Source organism: Bos taurus, chromosome 17 (genome assembly GCF_002263795.3).
Source record: "Bos taurus isolate L1 Dominette 01449 registration number 42190680 breed Hereford chromosome 17, ARS-UCD2.0, whole genome shotgun sequence".
NCBI classification, from domain to species: Eukaryota; Metazoa; Chordata; class Mammalia; order Artiodactyla; family Bovidae; genus Bos; species Bos taurus.
Genome location: NC_037344.1, coordinates 29,598,648 through 29,623,810, shown reverse-complemented (window position 1 = coordinate 29,623,810; position 25,163 = coordinate 29,598,648). Strand labels below are relative to the sequence as shown.

At 36.9% G+C, this 25,163-nt stretch overlaps 1 protein-coding gene across 9 annotated transcripts in view; it reads left to right on the top strand.

The window, feature by feature from the left end:
- LARP1B (La ribonucleoprotein 1B) overlaps nucleotides 1–25,163 on the top strand; it is a 139,314-nt gene that overhangs the window by 40,203 nt on the left and 73,948 nt on the right. For 6 of the 9 annotated variants that reach the window (XM_059876269.1, XM_059876271.1, XM_059876270.1 and 3 more), the window contains exons 11-12: nucleotides 1,198–1,563; nucleotides 2,478–2,621. In XM_059876269.1, the coding sequence (XP_059732252.1) occupies nucleotides 1,198–1,563; nucleotides 2,478–2,621 (510 nt within the window). Of the gene's footprint in view, nucleotides 1–1,197; nucleotides 1,564–1,841; nucleotides 1,922–2,477; nucleotides 2,622–25,163 lie in introns of those variants that run through there. The other 3 variants (XM_024977583.2, XM_059876276.1, XM_059876275.1) reach the window with 2 other exon arrangements.

The following is a 25,163-nucleotide window of genomic DNA, read 5'->3' as shown; positions in this document are numbered from 1 at the left end:
TAAATTATAAAAAATTTATATATAAAATATAAATTTATATATAACTGATACCAAATAACAAAAGACTCTCTCCTTGCTTTATCATTATTAACAGTTTGGTGTTTTTCTAAGACTTTTTTCATGTTTTTGCAAATGTGAATAATAGGATATGTAGTTTTGTGTTTAATTATATTCACAGAGTGTTAAAACTTCCTTTTTTAAAAAAGTAAAAACTTCTATTTACTAGAATGTTGGCTCCATCAGGGCAGAATTGCTGTCATATTTATTGTTATAATCTCCTACCTACAACAGTACCCAGTTCACGTGAGGATCCAGATAATTATTGACCGAATGAATGAATATAGATTCACATGAATAGGAATTCTGGAGAGAACAATTGTCTTATTCTAGGAATAGGTGAATTAGCATTTACTGAAGGATAAGGATTGATCAGAGCATGGCATTAGAAGATGAGAACATTGAAAAATCTATTTCTTTGTGTTGAGAGTTTGAAAATCTAGATTGTTAGATTTTAGAGGATCTAAAATCTACAAATTTGGACTTTATATATGTCACCCAACAGTAAGCTATTTTACATTTTTCATGAGGGTGGAAATTCAATAATTCGGCGAGTGTTAGTGAATTTAACATGAAATTTTGAGGTAAAAAGATTGAGAATAGGGAGGATCATTGAATCTGGAAGTCCGAAGACCTTATTTTTTCTGGGAATAGCTCTGAAGTCCAGTGGTTAGGGCTCTGCACTTTCATTGCTGGGGGCTTGGGTTTGAACCCTAGTCTGGCAACTAGGATCCCACATGATGTGCTACAAGACTACCTTGGTTGTCTAGTTCATACTCATAGACTAATTTTGAGTTTGTGAAGCAACAATGTCACATTTATAGGCCTTTTCTTCCCTCATCTGTAAAATAAGTTGGTATGCTGTAATGAATGTGCTAAGGATCATGCTAATTTTAGAGGAGTTTTTAGTATAATCTTTCTTTTATTCAGTTTTGTGGGTTTTTTTAGTCTTGAACTTAGTATTTAGCAATTGCTTACTATTTATTGGGCCAGAATAATACTGGCATGATTTTCTTTTACCAATTTGACTGTTAATCCAGTTATTGAACAGTCTTGATATTACTTACATTAACATTGTTATACAACATTTATTATAAAAGTGATAATATTTTTACATAAAATACCAATTCCTTCCTCTAGGAACCACCATCTCTTCCTGAAGAGGCATCAAATCAACTATATCTTCCAGATGAACAAGAACAAGAAGAACTTGATTTTTTCTTTGATGAAGAGATGGAACAAATAGAAGCTCAAAAAAACACATTTACTGATTGGTCTGATAATGATTCAGATTATGAAATTGATGATCAAGATTTAAATAAGATTTTGATTGTAACTCAGACACCTCCTTACATGAGAAAACATCCTGGAGGAGATCGAACAGGCTACCACATGTCTCAGGCAAAAATTACATCTGAACTTGCTAAAGTTATCAACGATGGTTTATATTATTATGAGCAGGATCTGTGGATGGAAGAATATGAAAACAAACACACAGCCATAAAGGTAATTGTTTATACTCAACATCTTTCTATTGATACTTTGTTTTGATTGCATGTTGCTGCTTAGGTTTTCCTAAACTTGAGACCTTATTTTATGAAATTTTGAGTATAAGTAAATTATATTTAATTTGAAAAATTCCTAGAAATATATTTACAACCTGAAAAAGTTATTTTATTAAAATGACAGTGAAAAACAAAAACAAAAATGACAGTGAATAAGTGCTTTCATTACCAAAAAATATTAGCACTCCCTGATTAAAAAAATCCTACCTTTTTTTTCAGGTGAAAGTAGTAAGAAGGCCTTTCCTCATTAGAAGAAATAAAAACTAAAGTTATGAACTGGCTTAGTTTATATGCTCTTTACATATGTGGCTATAAGCATTCCAGCTGTGTGAGCAGGGCTTCAGAAAGTAGTTACTTTCGTTGCCCTTTGTGTGCTTCTCACCTTAGTCCATGGTGCATGTTCTGTGACAGTGGAACTCGTTGTTGACAAGTAGACAAGATTACACTATCTTTCCTTGTTGATCATTACTTTGTTGCAGGACCTGTTTGAAAGTTTGCTCCAGTTTTTAATCTTGAATTTCACCCAACCTCCTGGTACCTACACCGGTTACTAAGATAAAATATGAGAGTCTAGAGTAGTCTACTGGCTGTCTGCATTCCTTTTATATGACTTTTAGTGGTATAGACAGGGATTTAAAAGAATCTTTTTCTGCCATTAAATTGATTAGAAAATTCCCCAAAATTAAATATTTGTTTTGAGGTTAGAATAATGAGGAAAAGTTGTATAATATGCCAAATAGGAAAGAGATTTTAGAAATAGAGTTTTAGACAGAAAAGCCAGCCAACTCATGGTTGGACAGAACTGGCTATGTGTGAAGCTTCATATCATCAAGAAGTGTGCTTTCTCCTTCTCAGTTCTTCTTCCCGGAATTTCCATCACTGCTTTTATCCTCTTGTCTCACCACTGCCTTTTTGAAGATCCTGCCTCAGGAATATGGTAGCTTGTCAGTAAATTGGAGCCTGAGCAATTCTCACAGTCCTACTGCTATGGGAAAGGAAGTATGTTTTTATAAAATTTCTTGGTTGAAATCTTAACTTCTATAAGAATTGTTACATTATTTGTGATACTTTAAATAACATCTAACTTAAATCCTTTTGGGAACAGAAAGAGATAGAAAATAAATTTACAATAGGTTAAGATTGCCCTACCTCCATTCCCTATTCCTCTATCCTGCATCGTTCTTCACCATCTGCCGTTCTGTGTATTGCACTTTTGATCATGTAAATGTCAGATCTGTGAGGAAGGGATTTTTGTCCTGTTTTTTTGTATAGCCGTATCTCCAGTTGTAGCACAGTTGTTACAGTTTCTGATGCAAAGTAGTACTCAATTCATATTTGTTAAAATGGATAATGAATTACAGATTAAACATTATGAACTCACCAGAAGAACCTAACCTTTGTGTATAATGTTGGTTTTAAGAGAAGATGTTTTCAGAGGTCCAGATAATGAAATTTCAAGTCACCTTGAAGCAAATGCTCTTGGCAGGTGACTATTTGCTTGAAAGTGTAGACAGCAGTAATTAAATTCAATTACCTCATCTGTTGCTTTAGCCAAAAGAATATTGGTCCAGGGAAAAAAGTCTTGGCTATATGGTTCTTAAGCATTATGGGTCTGTTCATAATTATGTCTTACCTAATCCCTATTGTTTAACTTGTTCGTCTTTTCTCTAATTCTGTGCTCAGCATATACTTTCTCATTAGAATTGTACTTCTTCTGTGGTTCTGTATAGAGGGAGAGAAATCAGTTATTTAATTATTTATTATTCCTACTGTGTGCATGTGACACCATATTAGGTACTGGGCATGAAATGGAAAGATAACAGGATTTCTACATGCCTATTCTTACATATACTTGGGACAATAGACATTAAAATAAACCACAGTAAGTACCTGATCACAAATTAAGGTGCTGTTGAATTAGGCTATAAGGGAATGCTTGTGAGAAAGTCACAGTTTTAGTGAGATAGAAAGTATAGGTAAGAATGAACCATGCAAATAAATAAACCATATTCTAGGAAAGGGGAATAACGAGTGTCAAGAATATGAGATGGGAAAGAATTTGGTGTATTTGAGGAATTAAAAAAAGTGTTTATAGTATTTATACAAGAGAACAGTTATATAGGCATGTATCTGATCATAGAAGGTAACATGTGGGCCTTGTTAAGTAATTTGGAATTTACCTAAAGTTCAAATGGAGTACCTTGAAGAATTTTATACAGGTGACAGCATGTGATCTAATTTTTATTTTAGAAATACCACTTTGGTTACTATGGCAGAGAATGGATTAGATGGGGACAAGAGTGGCAGATGAAATTCAGTTGGGAGTCTATTAAAGTAGTCCAGGAGGTGTATGTTGGTAATTTAAGATATATTGGTGGCAAAGGAAGTGTAGAAATTAGACGACCCAGGTCTGAATCTTAAGGAAGGACCATTTAGGAGTTGTATAGGAAACTGGTGTTGTGGAAGCTGAACACTGTCTTCATAAGGAGAGAATAATCAGATGTACTGGAAGCTGGACAGATTGAGTTTAGGTATGAATGAAAAGAATGCCAAATTGGTAGGGTTGTTTGGTGATCATTTCTGACTTTGTGAAGGGAGTCTTGCTAAATCCATAAGCTATGTTGAAGTGTATGTACCAAAGAGTAGGTATAGGCCTTCTGTTTCTGACATGTCCTTATTGCTTAAAGACAGTTAAAATGGCCTGCTAATAAATGAGAAAATATGAACTTAAAATCCTTGCAGATCTGAAAGGTAAGTTACCAGAATAAAACCAAAGAGGAGTAGAGGATTAAAACCAGTTTTGCCCGGGAGAGCATTTTGAAATTTGGATAGTTTGTGAAGTTCAGCTTTGCAAAAGTCACCCAAAATACAGAGTAAAAGGCAAACCTGTGGCCTAGTCAGAGTCAGGAGTTCTAATAGGAGTCCCTTCCCCTACTGAATTGGTACTTGAAAAACTATACCCTAGTGAAAGGGCACGTAACTGCTTTTTCATCTGCTTCTCTGCTGCTGCTGCTAAGTCTCTTCAGTCATGTCCGACTCTGTGCGACCCCATAGATAGCAGCCCACCAGCTCCCCCGTCCCTGGGATTCTCCAGGCAAGAACACTGGAGTGGGTTGCCATTTCCTTCTCCATTGCATGAAAGTGAAAAGTGAAAGTGAAGTCGCTCAGTCACGTCTGACTCAGCAACCCCATGGACTGCAGCCTACTGTGCTCCTCCGTCCATGGGATTTTCCAGGCAAGAGTACTGGAGTGGGGTGACATTGCCTTCTCTGATCTGCTTCTCTAGAGGACTACAAAGCATATTTCCTTAGTTGTGCTGAGCAAGGTATCACATGTGAGAATGAACAGAATTAGCAAACAATAAGCCCATACCATGAAAAAATTTAGGTAGTAGAATTATTAAGCATAGTATAGAGTAACTATGCTTACTATGTTTAAAGAATATCTGCAAGGAAAAAGAAATTCTAAAGAATAACCTTTGTAGAACTTTTGGAAGTAAAAACAGTTAAAGGCTAAAATTAAAAACTCAGTTAATTAAAGGGATTAACAACAGATTAGATACAATTAAAGAATCAGTGAACTGGAAGATAGGTTACAAGAAAGTATTCAGAAATCAACAGACAAAGAGATAAAATATATGAAAGAGGGTATAGAATGGTATTCTAGAAAGTCGTTGCTATTATTTGGTATATTTCAAATCTAGTTCTGTAAGTTAACATTTAATGGATTTTATTATAAATCTTTTTATTTTTGAGAAAAGTAAAAAGCAAGTGGAATATAGAGTGAAAAACATGGTCTAGGATAGATATTTATTCAGAGTTTCAGAAGAAAAGAGAGTAAATGGGACAGAGTCAGTGTTTTAATAGGTAATACCTAGGACATTTTCTGAGCTGCAGAGAAGTACCAGAGTAGAGTAGCCAGGGAAAGAGTGGTTACTTTAAAGAAGAGTGGCTGGACAGTTAACTGACAGCTAACTTCTCACCAGTAACATTTGAATGCAACAGACCATGGAATGATGATGTTCATATAGCAAGGGAAAATAACTACCAACACATAATTGTATGCCTTGCAAAAATATCTTTCAAGTAAGAGAGTGCAATATAAGAGAAACTGCAGACAGCAGAACCTCATCAAAGGAATTTCAAAAATTGAAATAAAAGTGATTCCAGATGCCAGAGGTGCAGAAAGGAGTATAGAGCAAAGCAAGTGATAAATATGTAAATAAAACCTAAATAAATACTAACTTTATAAGATAATAACTGTCTTACAGATTAACATTAACACAAACTGAGAGAGTACTTAAAGATACTTTTGTGTCTGAAAAGAAGATAATTGATTATTTTTCAGTTTTAAAAGTTATTATTTTTCAGTTTGTAGGATACCCATTTAAAAATAAATGTCTTAATGGGCTACTGGTTAGAATGTAATATGGTTTAGCTATTTTGCGAAGCAGTTTGGCAGTTCTCAAAATGTTAAACAGAGTTATTATATGACCCAGGAATTCTATTCCTAGGTATATACATGAGAGAAATGACAACATATGTCCACACAAAAACTTGTACACAAATCTTCATTGCAGCATTATGAACGTGTAAAAAACTCAAATATTCTTTTCTGATGAATGGATAAATAAAGGTGGTATAGCCATACAATGTAACATTATTTGGCAATAGAAAAAAGTGAATTTACTGATAATGCTACATGAAAACATCATGCTAAATAAAAGAAGCAAGTAACAAAGTAGTACATATGATATGATTCTCTTCATCTGAAACCCAAAACAGAGAGAAATTAAATTGGTGGCTGCCTAGGGTGGACTTTGGGGTGGATAAAGAAAATAGTGACTGCTAGTGGATACTAGGTTTATTTTTGGAGTGATAAAAATGTTGAAATATTGATTATGATGGTGGTTGCAAAATTGTGTACTAAAAACAATTATACACTGGGATAGATTATACCATATTTGGATTTTATCTTAATGAAATGATTTTTAAATAAGTAAATGGAAAGACATCCTGTGTATATGGATTGGAAGACTGCTGCTGCTGCTGCTAAGTCGCTTCAATCATCTCCGACTCTGTGCGACCCCATAGACTGCAGCCCACCAGGCTCCGCCGTCCCTGGGATTCTCCAGGCAAGAACACTGGAGTGGGTTGCCATTTCCTTCTCCAATGCATGAAAGTGAAAAGTGAAAGTGAAGTCGCTCAGTCGTGTCCAACTCTTAGCGACCCCATGAACTGTGGCCTACCAGGCTCCTCCATCCATGGGATTTTCCAGGCAAGAGTACTGGAGTGGGGTGCCATTGCCTTCTCCAATCAATTGGAAGACAGTACTACCTAAAGTGATCTACAGATTCAGCGCAATCCCTGAATGACAATTTTTGCAGGAATAGGATAACAGATAATGAAATTTATATGGAATCTCATGAGAGCCTGAAGAACCAAAGACAGTCTTTACAAAGAAGAAATAAAGTTGGAAATCTCATGCTGTTGATTTCAAAATACATTTCAAAACTACAGTAATCAAAACAGTGTCACTGGCATAAAGATAGACATAGACAAATGGAATTATAGAGCCCAGAAACAAACCCTTGAGTTGGCTCTATGGTGTAATGATTTTGAACTTGAATGCCAAGACCACAGAATGGGGAAAGGACAACCTCTTCAACAAATGGTGTTGGGGAAACTGAATATTCACATGCAAAAGAATGAAGATAGGCCCTTACTGTATCACCATAATACCTAAAAATTTTAATAACAGATTAAAGACTAAAACCTAAAACCCAAATCTTTAGAAGAAAACATAGGAGTGAAACCTTGGAACATTTGATTTGACAGTGATTTTTTGTATATAATACCAAAAGCACATGTGAAAAAAACAAAAATGGACAAGTTGGAATTCATGAAAATCAAAAACTTATGTGTATTAACAGACACAAAACAGGATGAAAGGACAGTCTGCAAAACAACAAAATATTTGCTTATCATAACTGATAAGATATTAATACTATTGAATGTAGAAAGAAACCCAACAACTCAACAAAATAACTCAGTTTAGAAAATGTCGTAGGACTCAAATGGATGTTTTTCCAAAAATAATATTCAGATGGCCAATAAGCACATGAAAGTATGCTCAGCATCATTACTCAACAAGGGAAATACAAATCAAAATCAAATGAGTTAGCACCTCAAACTAATTAGGATGGCTACTTTCAAAATAAAAGGCAAAACACAGAAAATTTGTTGGAGAGGGTGTGAAGAAATTGAAACCTTGCATTGGTGGTGGAAACATAAAATAGTATAGCTCCTATGGGAAACAGCATGGCAGTTACAAAACTCAAGAGCAGCAGTATTTACAATAGCTAAAAAGTGAAAACAACCCAAAATGTCCATTATCAGATGAATTGATAAACAAAATGGTGGTGTATAGGTGCAATGGGATATTATTCAACTTTCAAAAGGAAGAAGGACATCTGTCACATGCTACTACAGCGATAGTCAAGATACGCTAAATGAAATGAGTCACTGAGACATACAGTATGATTCCAGTTATATGAAGTACTAAAGTAGTGAAGTTCATAGAAGCAGGAGTAGAGTGGTGGTCATGGGGTGAGGGGAAATGGGGAGCTATTAAATGGAATAGAATTTCAATTTTGCTTAATAAAAATAGTTTGGTATTTGTTCCACAACATGGTGAATATACGTAACACTACAGAACTATACACTTAAGATGGTTAAGATGGTAAATTTTGTTATTTGCTTTTTTTTAACCCCAATTAAAGGTGAAAATTATAAAAGAAACCCAGCCACTTATCAAGTAAATAAAAAGTAAAGAAAAAAACTTTGGTACATATATTAATATCAGACAGAATAAGCTTACAAATTAGACTTGAAGACAAAAAGAATTACTAGTGCTAGAGAGTGTCTTTTTAAATAATGATTAAAAGTGAAGAAATTCATCAGAAAAGTGTAACTTAAAATTTGATGTATTTAATGCAGAATATTCAAATATGTGAAGCAAAAAGTTAATAGAACAAATCTAGTCATAGTGGCTTAATTTACCTCCTAAGTAAATAAGGAATGTTCAAGTAATTTAAAAAGAATAATTTGATAACTCTGTACCTAGCAACTGCAGAGTATAGCAAATTTTTAAGCATAATACATAAAACATAATAATGCATAAAACACATTAGAATTAAAATAATTTGGTGTTTATTAACAGAAATAAAACCCTTTTTGTTTTGGAACAAAGCTATATTTTATAAATAACTCACCAAGGAAGAAATCATAGTGAAAATTAGAAAATCTAAGTGGCATGTTAGCAAAATTTTAAAGGTGCACCTAGAGAGATAAGACTTAAATGCAAATATTAGGTAAAATGCTTGAAATCAATAAACCAATCACCGTTATTATTTTTTCTGTATAAAAATTTTCCCCCAAGTCTCAAAGCCTTAAAATAAAAATTTCTCACACTGCTTGATAGGGGCTGCTGCAAGTGTGTGTGTGTGGTTCTGTTTGATTGGTATTCATTCTGAACGAGGAGCCCTTATACAGCATTTGCTCATTCATTCATATAGCAGATGGGGTGAACAGGAGGATGAGCTAAAGTGTACTATTGTGTTCAAAATTGCTGCTTTTGTGGGTTTTATGTATATTTACTCAGTCCACTGGCTAAGGCAAATCACACGGCTAAGTGTATGGGCTGGAGTTGTATATGCTCAAATGAGATGAAAGGCAATTACATGGTCCTTTAGGAAATTCGGGCTGTGAACAATAATATTAATAGAATCTACTATAGATTTTATAAAGCTAGAAATTTCTCATGAAGTTACAAAAATTAGCAAAATAAAGTTCCATAAGTTCAGTTCAGTTCAGTCACTCAGTCGTGTCCAACTCTGTGATCCCATGGACTGCAGCACACCAGCGTGATGGACACTCCCTGTCCATCGTCATCTCCCGGAGTTCACTCAAACTCACGTCCATTGAGTCAGTGATGCCATCCAGCCATCTCATCCTCTGTCGTCCCCTTTTCCTCCTGCCCCTAATCCCTCCCAGCATCAGAGTCTTTTCCAATGAGTCAACTCTTCGCATGAGGTGGCCAAAGTACTGGAGTTTCAGCTTTAGCATCATTCCTTCCAAAGAACACCCAGGGCTGATCTCCTTTAGAATGGACTGGTTGGATCTTTTTGCAGTCCAAGGGACTCTCGAGAGTCTTCTCCAACACCACAGTTCAAAAGCATCAATTCTTCTGTGCTCAGCTTTCTTCACAGTCCAACTCTCACATCCATACATGACTACTGGAAAAACCATAGCCTTGACTAGACAGGCCTTTGTTGGCAAAGTAATGCCTCTGCTTTTTAATATGCTGTCTAGGCTGGTCATAACTTTCCTGCCAAGAAGTAAGCATCTTTTAATTTCATGGCTGCAGTCACCCTCAGCAGTGATTTTAGAGCCCCCCAAAATAAAGTCTGACACTGTTTCCACTGTTTGCCCATCTATTTCCTATGAAGTGATGGAACCGGATGCCATGATCTTCGTTTTCTGAATGTTGAGCTTTAAGCCAACTTTTTCTCTCTCCTCTTTCACTTTCAACAAGAGGCCCCTCAGTTCTTCTTCACTCTCTGCCATAACAGTGCTGTCATCCGCATATCTGAGGTTATTGATATTTCTTCCGGAAATCTTGATTCCAGCTTGTGCTTCCTCCAGCCCAGCGTTTCTCATGGTATAATCTGCATATAAGTTAAATAAGCAGGGTGACAATATACAGCCTTGACGTACTCCTTTTCCTATTTGGAACCAGTCTGTTGTTCCATGTCCAGTTCTAACTTGCTTCCTGACTGCATACAGATTTCTCAAGAGGCAGGTCAGGTGGTCTGGTATTCCCATCTCTTTAAGAATGTTCCACAATTTATTGTGATCCACACAAAGGCTTTGGCATAGTCAATAAAGCAGAAATAGATGTTTTTCTGGAACTCTCTTGCTTTTCCAGTGATCCAGCGAATGTTGGCAATTTGATCTCTGGTTCCTCTGTCTTTTCTAAAACCAGCTTGAACATCTGGAAGTTCACGTATTGTTGAAGCCTGGGCTTGGAGAATTTTGAGCATTACTTTACTAGCGTGAAACTTCCATAAAAGTATATGGAAAGAAATAATTGATCTAAAAGAGGTTTTAATCATACAATTATTTGAGATTAAGATTACACTTAGATTAAGACTAAGATTACACTTAGATTACACTAAGATTACACTAAGATTACACTAAGATTACACTTAGATTAAGACTAAGATTACACTTAGACAAAATAGAGGAAAATGTACATTTTTAGCTGCAGTGAAAGTGGGAGTGTACTTACTGATTGTGGAGAAATTTTTATTTTTAAAAGTACTTCAGACCTATAATTTGAACATTTAAATTCAGACAAGGGAAATTTTCTAGAAAAATATGTAAATTACCAAAACTGACTAGAAAAGAATATAAGTTGCTAAAGACCATTTTAAATAATCTTCAAACTTTGATTTAACTTAGGTTTATTAGCAAGTTCTTCTAAAATTGAAATAATTTCAGCCATGCACAGTTTCCAGTGACTAATAGTAAATATTCAAATATTTGTTGAGTAGCTAAGGTGAAAAGAGGAAATATTTGATTCATTTTATGAAAAGAACATAACCTTGATACTAACACCTGAAGAGAATATGAATGAGAAATTCATGAAAATACAAATGATGGTCTTGTAAGATTTATTTTATGATAATATGAAACAACCATAAAAGAATCTATATATTTTCTATGGCAGCCATGACACATTACTATGAATTTGGCAGCTATAAAACAACATGAGTTTATCATTTAATTTTGTAAATCAGAAGTCTAAGTGAGCTCAGCCAGTTTCTCTACTCTGAGCCTACAAGAAAAATCTTGGGCTCTTATCTGTACTTTTATGTGAGAAATTACTTCCAAGTTCATTCAGATCATTTGCAGAATTCAGTTCTTTGTGGCTCCATGTAGAGTGAGGTCCGTCATTTCCATTTTGGCAGACTGATGCCTCTCAACTTCGTTAGAACACCTGTGTTCTTGGTCAGATTGCACTGTCACTCTTTAAATCAGCAGCAATCGGTGGAACCCTGCTTTGAATCTTTCTTGCCACATCTCTTTTTGCCTGTAGTTGGAGAAAGTTTTCTGCATAATAAGATCACTCAGAAAGTCTTAGTTACATCTGCAAAATCCTTTTTGTCATGTATGCAATGTAGTTACATGTTGTGGAGATTGGGATCTGTACATCTATGAGAGACCCTTCTGCCTAGTATAAGGTAGATCTTTAAAAGGATACATCACACTTTTAAGGACAGCATTATAATAGTTTTTAAGTTTTTAGTGAAGACACAAATGAGAGAAATACCAAAGTTCATGTTTGAAAAATCAATGTGATAAAGAAGGTGATTTTCCCCAAATGGATTGAAAGGTCAATTACATTCCAATAAATATTTCAACAGTGTTGTTTTTTTTTTAAGGAATTTTATAAACTGATTCTAAAATTTATATGGAAATGTAACGGACAGGAAACTCATCACACTCCTAAAAGTGAGGCAACTTGTTTTTATTAAATTAAAGGTATGATTTATTAAATTAAAGATATGAGATAGACTAGGAATGAAATAGGAAGTACAGAAACAATTGGATCCATCTGTGCACACTTGGCAAATGACAGGATTATGTATCAAAGAGATCTGATTTTTAATAAATAGTACTGGAAAAGGGGAAAAAGTGAAATAACAGACTAATGGCTTACAGTGTCATTCATATCAGTGAAGGGCAAAAACATTATTAATGGATAACAGTACAAGGTCTTAATGCACTCAGAGTAGGGAAAAGTTTCTTGAATGGACACAAAAATCACAATCTTAAATGACAAGATTGGTAAATTTAAAAAAAGGGTTTTTCATTAAACATCAAAGAGAGGGCATACATAGTCCACAAAGTGAAGAAGAGATGGTTCTCATTCATTATTTGATAGATATTATAAAACAAATGTATATAGAAGTTAAAAAATAAAAAAACACTGAAAGAGCCAGTAAAAACTAGTTATGAGACATGAACAAATGTTTCACAAAAGAGGAAGTCCAATGATTGAAATTATGAAAAGGTCTTCAAAGTTATTAATAAAGAAGAAGTTTCATTGTAAAAAGCACATTAGCAAAGTTAAAACATCAGGCAGAAGTGTTTGGGAGTATTTAGAAGGAGAACTTCATTAATCCCTCTATGGTAATGCCAAATATAGAACTGTACCCTATGCTTACCATCTCTACTCAATATGCTCTTCGGTTGCATTGTTCAAATGTCATAGCTGTTATAACCACACGTGGTTATTGAGTCCTCAAAATGTGGATAGTCTAAAATGAGATGTGCTTTAAATGTACAGTTTAAAGTCTTAGTAAGAAAAAAGAATGTAAAAAAACCTCAATTTTTTAAATAATCACACTGAAATGATAATACATTTGGTTAGGTAAAATAGTAAAATATTTGCTCTTTTATTTTTTTCTTTTTTAAATTTAATTTTATTTAACTTTACAATATTGTATTGGTTTTGCCATATATCAAACTGAATCTGCCACAGGTATACATGTGTTCCCCATCCTGAACCCTCCTCCCTCATCCCTCCCCATACCATCCCTCTGAGTCGTCCCAGTGCACCAGCCCCAAGCATCCAGTACTGTGCATCGAACCTGGACTGGTGACTCGTTTCATATATGATATTATACATATTTCAATGCCATTCTCCCAAATCATCCCACCCTCTCCCTCTCCCACAGAGTCCAAAAGACTGTTCTATACATCAGTGTCTCTTTTGCTGTCTCGTATACAGGGTTATTGTTACCACCTTTCTAAATTCCATATATATGCGTTAGTATACTGTATTGGTGTTTTTCTTTCTGGCTTACTTCACTCTGTATAATAGGCTCCAGTTTCATCCACCTCATTAGAACTGATTCAAATGTATTCTTTTTAATGGCTGAGTAATACTCCATTGTATACATGTACCACAGCTCTTTTAACAAACCTTTTTAAAAACTGTTTTTAAAACTTTATTTAAGCTATAGCATTGAAACATGTGAAATGTCATGTATGAAACAAGATGCCAGTCCAGGTTCAATGCACGATGCTGGATGCTTGGGGCTGGTGCACTGGGACGACCCAGAGGGATGGTATGGGGAGGGAGGAGGGAGGAGGGTTCAGGATGGGGAACACATGTTTTAAAATTATTAAATTTAAGAATAAAAAAAAAAAAAAAAACTTTATTTAAGCTATAGCATGCAGCACACTAGATCTTAGTTCCCCAACCAGGGATTGAACCTGTATCCCCTGCATTGGATGTATGGAGTCTTAACCACTGGACAGCCAGGAAAGTCCCTAAAAAACCTTTTTAATGTAGCTACTAGAAAACTTTACATTGTGGTTTTCGGTATGTATGTATTGAACAGTACTTCTCTAGCAGAACCCAAGAAATGTTCATCAGGAACAATATGTAACAGTATAGCAAAATTATTCATTAAATTCACAAACTGGAAATAACCAAAATGTCCAGCAGCAATTGACTGGATATGTTGTGGTACAGTAAACAATGTGATACTATATAGTAGTAAAAATGAGTGACAGGTAGTACACATCTTTGTTAATCTAGAAAACAATGGTGAGTACAAGAAGTTACGTACAGTTGCTAACAGACTATGATTCCATAAAGCTCTTGAGAACAAGTCAATTCAAAGGTGCATTTTGTAGAAATATGTACAAGTATACATATAAGATAATATAAAGAAAAAGTCTGGGATAATTATCATGTAAGTCAGGGTTTGAGTTGTTTCTGTGGGGAATAAAATACACAGGGTTTCCAGTGTACTAACAGTGTTATGTTTCTAGTAGCTTTTACATACTAGTTTTCTAAACAAGTTGCGCATGTATGTATAACACATTTTCTTGTGTGGCATATTTTATGACAATGCAAAGAACAAGATAGCATGAATGGGAATGTGTGGGACAAGAAGAGGTAAGCCAAAGATGAGTTATTTACTTCTTGGAACTGCAAGGTTGTTCTTGGGCTAAAATCAAGGTTTGATTGGCCCTCCCCACCCCCTCCTTTTTTAAACTTAAATTTTTTTTGAAGTATAGTTGAGTTACAATATTGTGTTATTTTCAGGTGTAATGTTGAACCTGTTCTCATTTTTTGTATACAGCTATTTGTATTCCTGTTCAGCAGTCTCCTTTGGGTGGTGGTGTAAAGCTATATGTTGTTGAAGGCTTCATTAACAGATTTAAAGATAGGGCTTTCTTTGAAGAGACAGGCTGCTGGGCTTCTGCATCTTGTCACTCATATTGCTGGCTGGCTTCTGGGCTTGTGAGGGTCAAGAGTTGTCCAGTCTACTGTCTCTCATGATACCTCTCCCTAATGAGAAATCTTGAGTTTGAAACTGCAGAACAAAGGAGAGAAACCATTACAACCTGTTCTTCTGTCATTATACCCTCTGTCCAAGTTGCTTGTGCGGAAACCTAAACATGCTCATGCCTTTTTTTCCTAGCATTTCAGGAAGAATCTTCAAATTAGAAGCTTTTGAATTACACTGGTCAGTCAGTCAGTCTCATCTTTAGGCTTATAGCATTTGCTGTTGTGCATTATGTCAGTTTTGCCCAGTACTTCTTCGAGGATTATGTGAAGTTAACACAGGTCTATGTGTCAGTTTCCAGAGTTCTCCTTGGCTTTCCTGCCTTTGTATTGTATGATAGAACATACTCAGTTTTGCTGGATGACTGAGACCATCAGCAGGCTCATTGCTGAGAGGGTAGACTGGAATAGGCTCTCTTCTGCCATGACTTATTCTGAATGTGTGGAGCCTAAAGCCTTGGGAGACCTGATGGCTGTAACTGTGTAGATTACTTTGCTGTCTTCTGTTACATTTCCCTTACAAATACAAGCAGGTCTTTGTATTTGTTGCACATGGTAAGAGGAACTTCAGTTGTGGTGATATCTTTGGTATATAGCTGGAAGTGGTGTACAAATTCACCAGGAGATGCCACATCATCACTTGGCAGACAGAAACATGACATCATATTGACTTGGCAAGCGGAGAGTCACCACCACCATTTGAGCTGTTCCTCTTCTCACTAGAGAAGGACACCAACTTGGGAACCTCTCTGGCAATAGCCGGGGACTGTTCTTGACCAGGTGTCAACTTGTGTGCAAGTTTCACTGTGTGCAATTCTGGACCAAAAATTAACTTCTCTGAACTTCAAATGGGGATCATTCTTTTTTTTTTTTCCAGATGAGGATCATTCTCATCTTCTTTACCTCACTGGGTTTTAAAGACTTAAAAATATATATTTTGTTTATTTATTTATTTGGCTGTATCAGGTCTTAGTTGAGGCAGGTGAACTCTAACATTGCATCATCTGGGATCTAGTTCTATGACCTGAAACCCTTGAATTGGGACTGCAGAATCTTAGCCACTGGATCACCAGGGAAATTGCTTTTAAGACTTTTGAAAACTGAAAGACTGAGCGTGTGTGACAAAGAACAAAGGCCATATGGTTATGTGGAGGAATAATGATACAAATGGAGGTGAGATCAGGAATTTAAAGACAATGCCGAAACTTCAGGCGTTACATAGAAATTGTGACATCAAAGTGCAGTCTGTAGAGGTCTTCCCCTCTACAGGCACTGTGAAAGTGAAAGTGTTAGTCACTCAGCCATGTCCGACTCTTTGCGAGTCCATGGACTATAGCCCTCCAGACTCCTCTGTTCATGGAGTTTTCCAGGCAAGAATACTGGAGTGGGTTGCCAATTCCTTCTCCAGGGGATCTACTTGACCCGGGGTAGATTGGGTCACCTGCATTGCAGGCAGATTCTGAGCCACCAGGGAAGTACTATAGGGTCTGATATTTTCATAATTCCTTTTGTGTTGTGTATTTTAAAATGCAAAACTCTTAATTTTTCCTCCTAATATCTTTCTTTGAAAGACTTCCTCAAATTTACTTTCAACATGAGGCCCCATATCAACTGTAGTCATTCTCTCTTTAGAAATGGTTTTGATTTGACTTCTCCCTGCTGAAGAGACAAGTGAATTACACCTAATTTTAGCTCACTGTTTAATTCCAGCCAAAGCCCCTGCACAAGTCAGTTCCTTATTTTAATACACATACTTCAAATATGGTTCGATTTCAAGTTCAGTCGCTCAGTCGTGTCTGACTCTGCGACCCCATGGACTGGAGCACGCCAGGCCTCTTTGTCCATTACCAACTTCCAGAATTTACTCAAACTTGTGTCCAATTCTTCAGCACTCAGCCTTCCTTACAGTGCAACTATCACATCCATACTAGATGGACCTTTGTTGGCAAAGTAATGTCTCTGCTTTTTAATATGCTGTGTAGGTTGGTCATAATTTTTCTTCCAAGGAGCAAGCATCTTTTAATTTCATGGCTGCAGTCACCATCTGCAGTGATTTTGGAGCCCCCCCAAATAAAGTCTCTCACATGTTTCCATTGTTTCCCCATCTATTTGCCAAGAAGTGATGGGACCAGATGCCATGATCTTAGTTTTCTGAATGTTGAGGTTTAAGCCAACTTTTTCACTCTCCTCTTTCACTTTCTTTCATCAAGAGGCTCTTTAGTTCTTCTTTGCTTTCTGCCCTAAGGGTGGTGTCATCTGCATATCTGAGGTTATTGATATTTCTCCCGGCAATCTTGATTCCAGCTTGTGCTTCATCCTGTCCAGCATTTCTCATGATGTATTCTGCATATAAGTTAAATAAGCAGAGTGAAAATATACTGCCTTGATACAGTCTGGTAGCTTTGTTTTAAGTTAACTCTTTGCCAGGAATTCATTCATTAACATATGTTTGAGTGCCTGCTGTGTGTTGGGGGCTAGGAATGTGGTATTTCAGGATGGTGACATTGGTGAAAGTGTGGATGGATATAATTAATTCAGAAAATCTAGATAATAGATAACTGCCATCCATGATTGACCGTTGAATTTAGTTATGAGCTGCTTCATAAATAGGAAATAAGAAACTTGCTGATTTATCACAGTGGAGCAGTTAAGGGAAAAGCCTGAATGAAGAAATGACAAGTGGAAGAATGTAATACATTCAGATATATGTAAGTATTGAATATTACATTAGCAATATAATATGAATATTGAAGCTCGGTATAATTTATTGGAGAAATGGCAGTGCCTAAAAGTGTTGCTGAGTCCAAGCTTGCTCAGTTCGCCACACAACAGGCCAATAAATCCCCGAGACATGTTGAGGCAAGGAATATGACTATTTGGAAAGTAAGCTGACAGAGAAAATGACAGACTAATGTCTCAAAGTAAGCATCTTGTTACTGACTCTTGATGCCAGATTCTTTTATAGAGTCATAGAAAGAGAAGCAATGAGGAGCTAAAGTCAAAAGGCAGAATAGGGAAGGAGAGGCAGTGAGGAAGAAAAGTAAAAAGAGTCTTCAGTCTTGCAAAACATCTCCTGGAAGGGTCAGCCTTTGGAAGGGACGTGTTAATCTCTTCTTTTTGTTGTAGCTATTCACGGGTGGGCAGGTGAGACTATCTCTCTATGAGTTGAACGAAGGCTTTTTAGTTTAACAACCAGGCAGTGGGGCAGGGTCCTCTGAGGCAGGCCATTTTATGTATGATTGTAGTAACAAAAGAAACAAAAAGCAAGTCAAAGAAGCAGGATTGGTTTTTCCCTGCAACAAAAGGAGATAAGGAGTCAAAGTTTTGTGTGTGTGTATTTGTGTATGAATATATTTTTAAAGATTGGAAAGCACTGGAACATTTTATATGGTTATGGGAATGGTCCAGTGGAATGGGAGAGTTGAGGATATAAAAGGAAATAGAAAATGGAGCTAAATTCTTCAGGTTGTGAAACTGGATAAGATTCAGAGCATATGGATCAGAATTCATCAGCCTTGGCCCTGTTGACATTTGGAACAAGGTAATTCTTTCATGGGAGCTATCCTGTGCAACAAAGAATGGTTAGCATCATCCCTGGCCTTTACCCACTAGATACCAGAAGTACCCCACCCCCATGACAATTTTAAAAAATGTACCTTGAAGAGAGTTATGTGCACAGAATCATCTCTAGTTGAGAGTAATTGATATAGAAGTATTGGTCTTTTAAAGAAAGGCTTTGGGTTCTTTACCTGGAGGGAAGAAATAGAACATGAGCGTGTAGATGGGTTTGTAGATTAGTTGGTAATAAAAGTAATTTTCTTCTCATGATTTTACCCTTCTCAATGAAATGAGTCAGGGTTATGTGGTTGGTCAAAGGGTCGAGAGTGACAAAGTTAAAAAGTCATTTTTGTAGAACGGGAAATAAAGGTTCTTGGAAAAATCAAAGATTTCTGGTGAGCAGTGGGAGGGCTACAGACTATTTTTGTTGCAGAAATTTTACTAGAGAGGCTTTAGACCAAAGAGACCAGACAGGAAAATGGAGGACAGTACCAAGATACTTTTTGATTTATTTCTAAAAATGGTAGATAAGATCCTGTCTCGATCTTACTTGGTCATGAGCATTTAAAGCTGTTAACTTCTTGAAACTTTTTGACTTTCCCATTACACCATATTTTCTTGCCTTTCCTTCTACTTCTGTAGCCATTCTTTTTTCAGTCAGATTTACAATTATCTTCCATCTGTTCCTTAATTTTCAGCAATTTCTAGGTTTATGACTTAAGCCCTCTATATTCTTACTGTTAACTGCTCTCCCTAAGCACTCTTTCTACTCAGGACTCTATTACCACTGTTTTTTTAAATCCCAATGCTTTTATATCTAAATTAGATTTTGACCCTGAATTTCAGATACAATGGGTCTAGCTGTTCCTGGGACATTTTCATAATATTTATCGTATAGTTCTTTAAAAAACAACATGCCCCAAACCAAGTTTCTCCATTCAGAACCTGCTTCTTTGTTCCTTTTCCTCCTCCAACTTAACAGAAGTCCCCAGTTGATTTATGATTCCCATCTTGGTGATTGGGTCTGTGGTCCCTGCATATTGATTGGCATGGGTATATCCCTCTTGCCTCACATTAGTCAGTAGTCTTGTTTATATTACTCTTACGTCATGAATTCTTCCATATCTCCATATTTCCGGCTTCATGTCACTGCTCTTTTCTCTGTACACTGAAGTACTTGGAGTTGAAATTTCCCAAAGATACTCTTCTCATCTTTAAGCTTTTGCATGTGTTTCTCCAAACCCTTGAAATGCTTTTGCCTCCATCATCTTTGCTACATAAACTCCTAGTCGTGTTTCAGACTTCGTTAGACAAAAAAATAAGGGTATGCTCATTTTACAAATTGAAAATGAGATCCCAGAGAAAAGAAACTGAGCTTAGAAATGGGCATATACTCAGAGGGCATGTAGTAAATCAGATAAACTCAGTTTTGAAATTCACATCCTCATCAACATAAGACTGTAGAGAAACCCTAAGATTCATCCAAGTTAGGAAGTAAAATAGGAGACAGGGGTACATCTTAAATGTACCACTCAACTGAGGAGTAAAGAGAAGAAGCTATAAGAAAAATTGCTTGTTTTTGTCTTGATTCTGAATGGAGGCAGGTAGGAAGTAACCACCTGATGGTCAGACATTTTAGATTTGCAGCTCAAATACATAACGTAGTTCTGTCTGAAAAACTAGAGCTAAGAACTAAAAAGCCTCCTGATGAAAGTGAAAAAAGAGGGTGAAAAAGTTGGCTTAAAGCTCAACATTCAGAAAATGAAGATCATGGCATCTGGTCCCATCACTTCATGGGAAATAGATGGGGAAACAGTGTCAGACTTTATTTTGGGGGGCTCTAAAATCACTGCAGATGATGACTGCAGCCATGAAATTAAAAGACGCTTACTCCTTGGAAGAAAAGTTATGACCAACCTAGATAGCATATTGAAAAGCAGAGACATTACTTTGCCAACAAAGGTCCATCTAGTCAAGGCTATGGTTTTTCCAGTGGTCATGTATGGATGTGAGAGTTGGACTGTGAAGAGGGCTGAGCACCAAAGAATTGATGCTTTTGAACTGTGGTGTTGGAGAAGACTCTTGAGAGTCCCTTGGACTGCAAGGAGATCAGCCCTGGGATTTCTTTGGAAGGAATGATGCTAAAGCTGAAACTCCAGTACTTTGGCCACCTCCTGTGAAGAGTTGACTCATTGAAAAAGACTCTGATGCTGGGAGGGATTGGGGGCAGGAGGAGAAGGGGACGCCAGAGGATGAGATGGCTGGATGGCATCACCGACTCGATGGACGTGAGTTTGAATGAACTCCGGGAGTTGATGATGGACAGGGAGGCCTGGCATGCTGCAATTCATGGGGTCGCAAAGAGTCGGACACGACTGAGCGACTGAACTGAGAATATAAAGTAGTTCTAGATTGTTAATCATCACAGGTGTCTGGCATAAGCATGCCTATATCCTCTCTGGAGGAACTTATTTCAGAGGTTGGCAAACTCTTCTGTATTGGGCTGGGTAGTAAGTATTTTCTGCCTTTCAAGCTACTTAGGATTTCAGTTCTCTGTATCCTGTACTTTGCTTCGTGGTTTTTTGTTTTGTTTTTAAATGTAGCCATTTATTGTAAAAACTGTTTTTAGCTAGAGGGCTCTACATAAAACAGACTACAGGCCAAATTTGGCCCGTTGATGTAGAATGACTTCATTCTAATATTATTGGAATGTAATATTCCTCCAAATATCCCCATAAGGATTCTTTAGAGAAATTAAGTGATCAGAGGAAAAAAATGACTAAGTAGGCAAGGAAATAAGTTACCAAGTGTATTATTGTAGCCAAAATGACAGAAGAAAGAGACCCATAGGTCCTTTGAATGCTGCAATTATCAAAGCACAGAATAACAGTCACAGAATATAAATGTTTACATGGTTTAATTAACGAATGATGAGGTTCAAAATACGTGAAAGGGAAAATTAACAGTTCAGATTTGAAAAAAATAAAGGAACAAAGCTCCTATAAGAAGTGAAAGTTTATTTGAAGTTAAGAATTCAATGGTTGGATTTAATAGCAGGTGAGACAAAGTTGATGAGACACTGAGGATTTGTAAATTAAGAGAGGTCAGTAGAAATTACCCAGGATAAAGTACAGAGTGAAAGGGAAGGTATGAAAGAGGTTCAGGAAATGGAGTTAGAATGTACAGATCTAATTAGAGTTCCAGAAAAAGCAGGGAAAGAATGGGCAGAGGCAATACATGAAGAGAGATCAGTACAATTCAGTCTCTCAGTCGTGACCGACTCTTGGCGACCCCATGAACTGCTGCATGCCAGGCCTCCCTGTCCATCATCAACTCCCGGAGTCCACCCAAACCCATGTCCATCGAGTTGGTGATGCCATCCAACCATCTCATCCTCTGTCGTCCCCTTTTCCTCCTGCCCTCAGTCTTTCCCAACATCAGGGTCTTTTCAAATGAGTCAGCTCTTCGCATCAGGAGGCCTAAGTATTGGAGTTTCAGCTTCAACATCAGTCCTTCCAATGAACACCCAGGACTGATCTCCTTTAGAATGGACTGGTTGGATCTCCTTGCAGTCCTAGGGATTCTCAAGAGTCTTCTCCAACACCACAGTTCAAAAGCATCAATTCTTCGGCGCTCAGCTTTCTTTATAGTCCAACTCTCACATCCATATATGACCACTGGAAAAACTATAGCATTGTCGAGATGGACCTTTGTTGGCAAAGTAATGTCTCTGCTTTTTAATATGCTGTGTAGGTTGGTCATAACTTTCCTTCCAAGGAGTAAGCATCTTTTAATTTCATGGCTGCAGTTGCCATCTGCAGTGATTCTGGAGCCCAGAAAAATAAAGTCAGCCACTGTTTCCACTCCCCATCTATTTGCCATGAAGTGATGGGATCGGATGCCATGATCTTAGTTTTCTAAATATTGAGCTTTAAGCCAACTTTTTCCCTCTCCTCTTTCACTTTCATCAAGAGGCTCTTTAGTTCTTCTTCGCTTTCTGCCATAAGGGTTATAGGGCTAAGAAATTTCTACAAATCATGAAATACGAATTTAATAAGTCGAGCTTTGCAGGAATGTGAGGCTTATTTTAGGAAATGTTAGGAAACCATTTGGCCACATTTAGAGATCAGAAGAGAAAAATATAAACAATGCATAGAGCAATAGCATTTGATAAGCTAATATTTATGATTTAGAAAAATGAAATTGTAAAATACATATAAATTTCTGTAATGTGAATAAAAATATCTGCCAAGGAACCTGAATTTAACATCATACGTAATGTTAAAAATTTGAAAGCATTTATTTAAAGAATAAGATGAAATTAATAGTTATTTTGAAAACCTTGAAAATTAAAAAAATGAATTATTAGAATTAGACTGTAGATATTTGTTGCTGGATACAAAAATCAGTATCTAAAAATCTTTTTGCGTTTCTTCCAGCAAAATTAAATTTTAAAATGAAACTTAAAAAAATGCTAGTATTTTATAATAGGGTTAAGAAATATGAAGGAAGAAATATGAAGGAGGGCTTCCCTGGTGGCTCAGTGGTAAAGAATTCCTCTGCCAGTGTAGGAGACTTAGGTTTAATCCCTAATCCAGGAAGATCCCACATGCATAGAACAGCTAAGCCCATGTGCCACAAATGTTGAACCTGTGCTTTAATGCCCTGGAGCTACAACTACTGAGCACCTACAACTACTGAACTCTCATGCTGCAACTGCTGAAGTCTTGTGCCCTAGAGCCTGTGCTGTGCAACAAGATAAACCACCACAAAGAGAAGGGCACCAAAACTAGAGAGTAGCCCCCACTCGCTGCAACTAGAGAAAAGCCTACACAGCAACAAAGACCCAGCACAGCCAAAAATAGATAATGAAAGAAATATGAAGGAACTAGGACTTGGTCATAACAAAAACTGTACAAGATCCTTGGGAGAACATTATAAACTTTATTAAAAAGTTATTAAATGATCTAAATAGAGATGCTATCTTTATGGACTGCAAGAGTTACTATTGTAAAGACAGTTACTACTGTAAAGACAGTCCTCAACATCTTGACCTGTAAATTTTTTGCAATCCCTAATGTTTTTCCCCTCTCTCCCTCTCTATTGGAGGAGCTGATTCCAAAATTTATATAGAACTGCAAAAAGCTTATAGTAGCAAAGACACTTTCAAAGAAAAAGCACAGGGTTGTCTTGCTCTACCAGATATCAAGGGCTTTTTTTTCCACAAAATAAATGATAAAAAATATTTTTAAATAATTAAAACAATGAAGTATAGGTTATGCATATGTAAATAATCTGAGAGAACAGGGAACCAAGAATTTGCTCATATATAGAAACGCGATGTATGTCACAGGTGGCTGTATTGTAGAACAAAGAGGAAAGAATGCACTAAATAATGATTCTGAGTCAAAAATATACTCTTATGGGGAAAAAAAGAAATTTGACGTATGCCTCAAACTGTATTTGCCTCAACTTTAAGTGGAGGAGAAACCTAAATGTGAAAGACAAAACAATAAAACTTTTCTGAGAAAGATATTTCAATGATGGGAGTGCAGGGAAGGCTTTTTCCCATAAATATATAAACCTAAAGTTGTTGATCGGAGAAGGCAATGGCACCCCACTCCAGTACTCTTGCCTGGAAGATCCTTTGGATGGAGGAGCCTGGTAGGCTGCAGTCCATGGGGTCGCAAAGAGTCGGACACGACTGAGCGACTTCACTTTCACTTTTCACTTTCATGCATTGGAGAAGGAAATGGCAACCCACTCCAGTGTTCTTGCCTGGAGAATCCCAGGGACAGGGGAGCCTGGTGGAAGGCCGTCTATGGGGTCACACAGAGTTGGACACGACTGAAGCGACTTAGCAGCAACAGCAAAGTTGTTGATGCACTTTATATCATTAAAAATAAGTATATTTATTAAAGTATACCATATGCTTAAAGCTCAACATTCAGAAAACAAAGATCATGGCATCCGGTCACATCACTTCATGGGAACTAGATGGGGAAACAGTGTCAGACTATATTTTTTTGGGCTCCAAAATCACTGCAGATGGTGACTGCAGCCATGAAATTAAAAGACGCTTATTCCTTGGAAGGAAAGTTATGACCAACCTAGATAGCATGTTCAAAAGCAGAGACATTACTTTGCCAACAAAGGTCCGTCTAGTCAAGGTTTTTCCAGTGGTCATGTATGGACTGTGAAGGAGGCTGAGCGCAGAAGAATTGATGGTTTTGAACTGTGGTGTTGGAGAAGACTCTTGAGAGTCCCTTGGACTGCAAGGAGATCCAACCAGTCCATTCTGAAGGAGATCAGCCCTGGGATTTCTTTGGAAGGAATGATGCTAAAGCTGAAACTCCAGTACTTTGGCCACTCATGTGAAGAGTTGACTCATTGGAAAAGACTCTGATGCTGGGAGGGATTGGGGGCAGGAGGAGAAGGGGACGACAGAGGATGAGATGTCTGGATGGCATCACTGACTCGATGGACGTGAGTCTGAGTGAACTCTGGGAATTGGTGATGAACAGGGATGCCTGGCGTGCTGTGATTCATGGG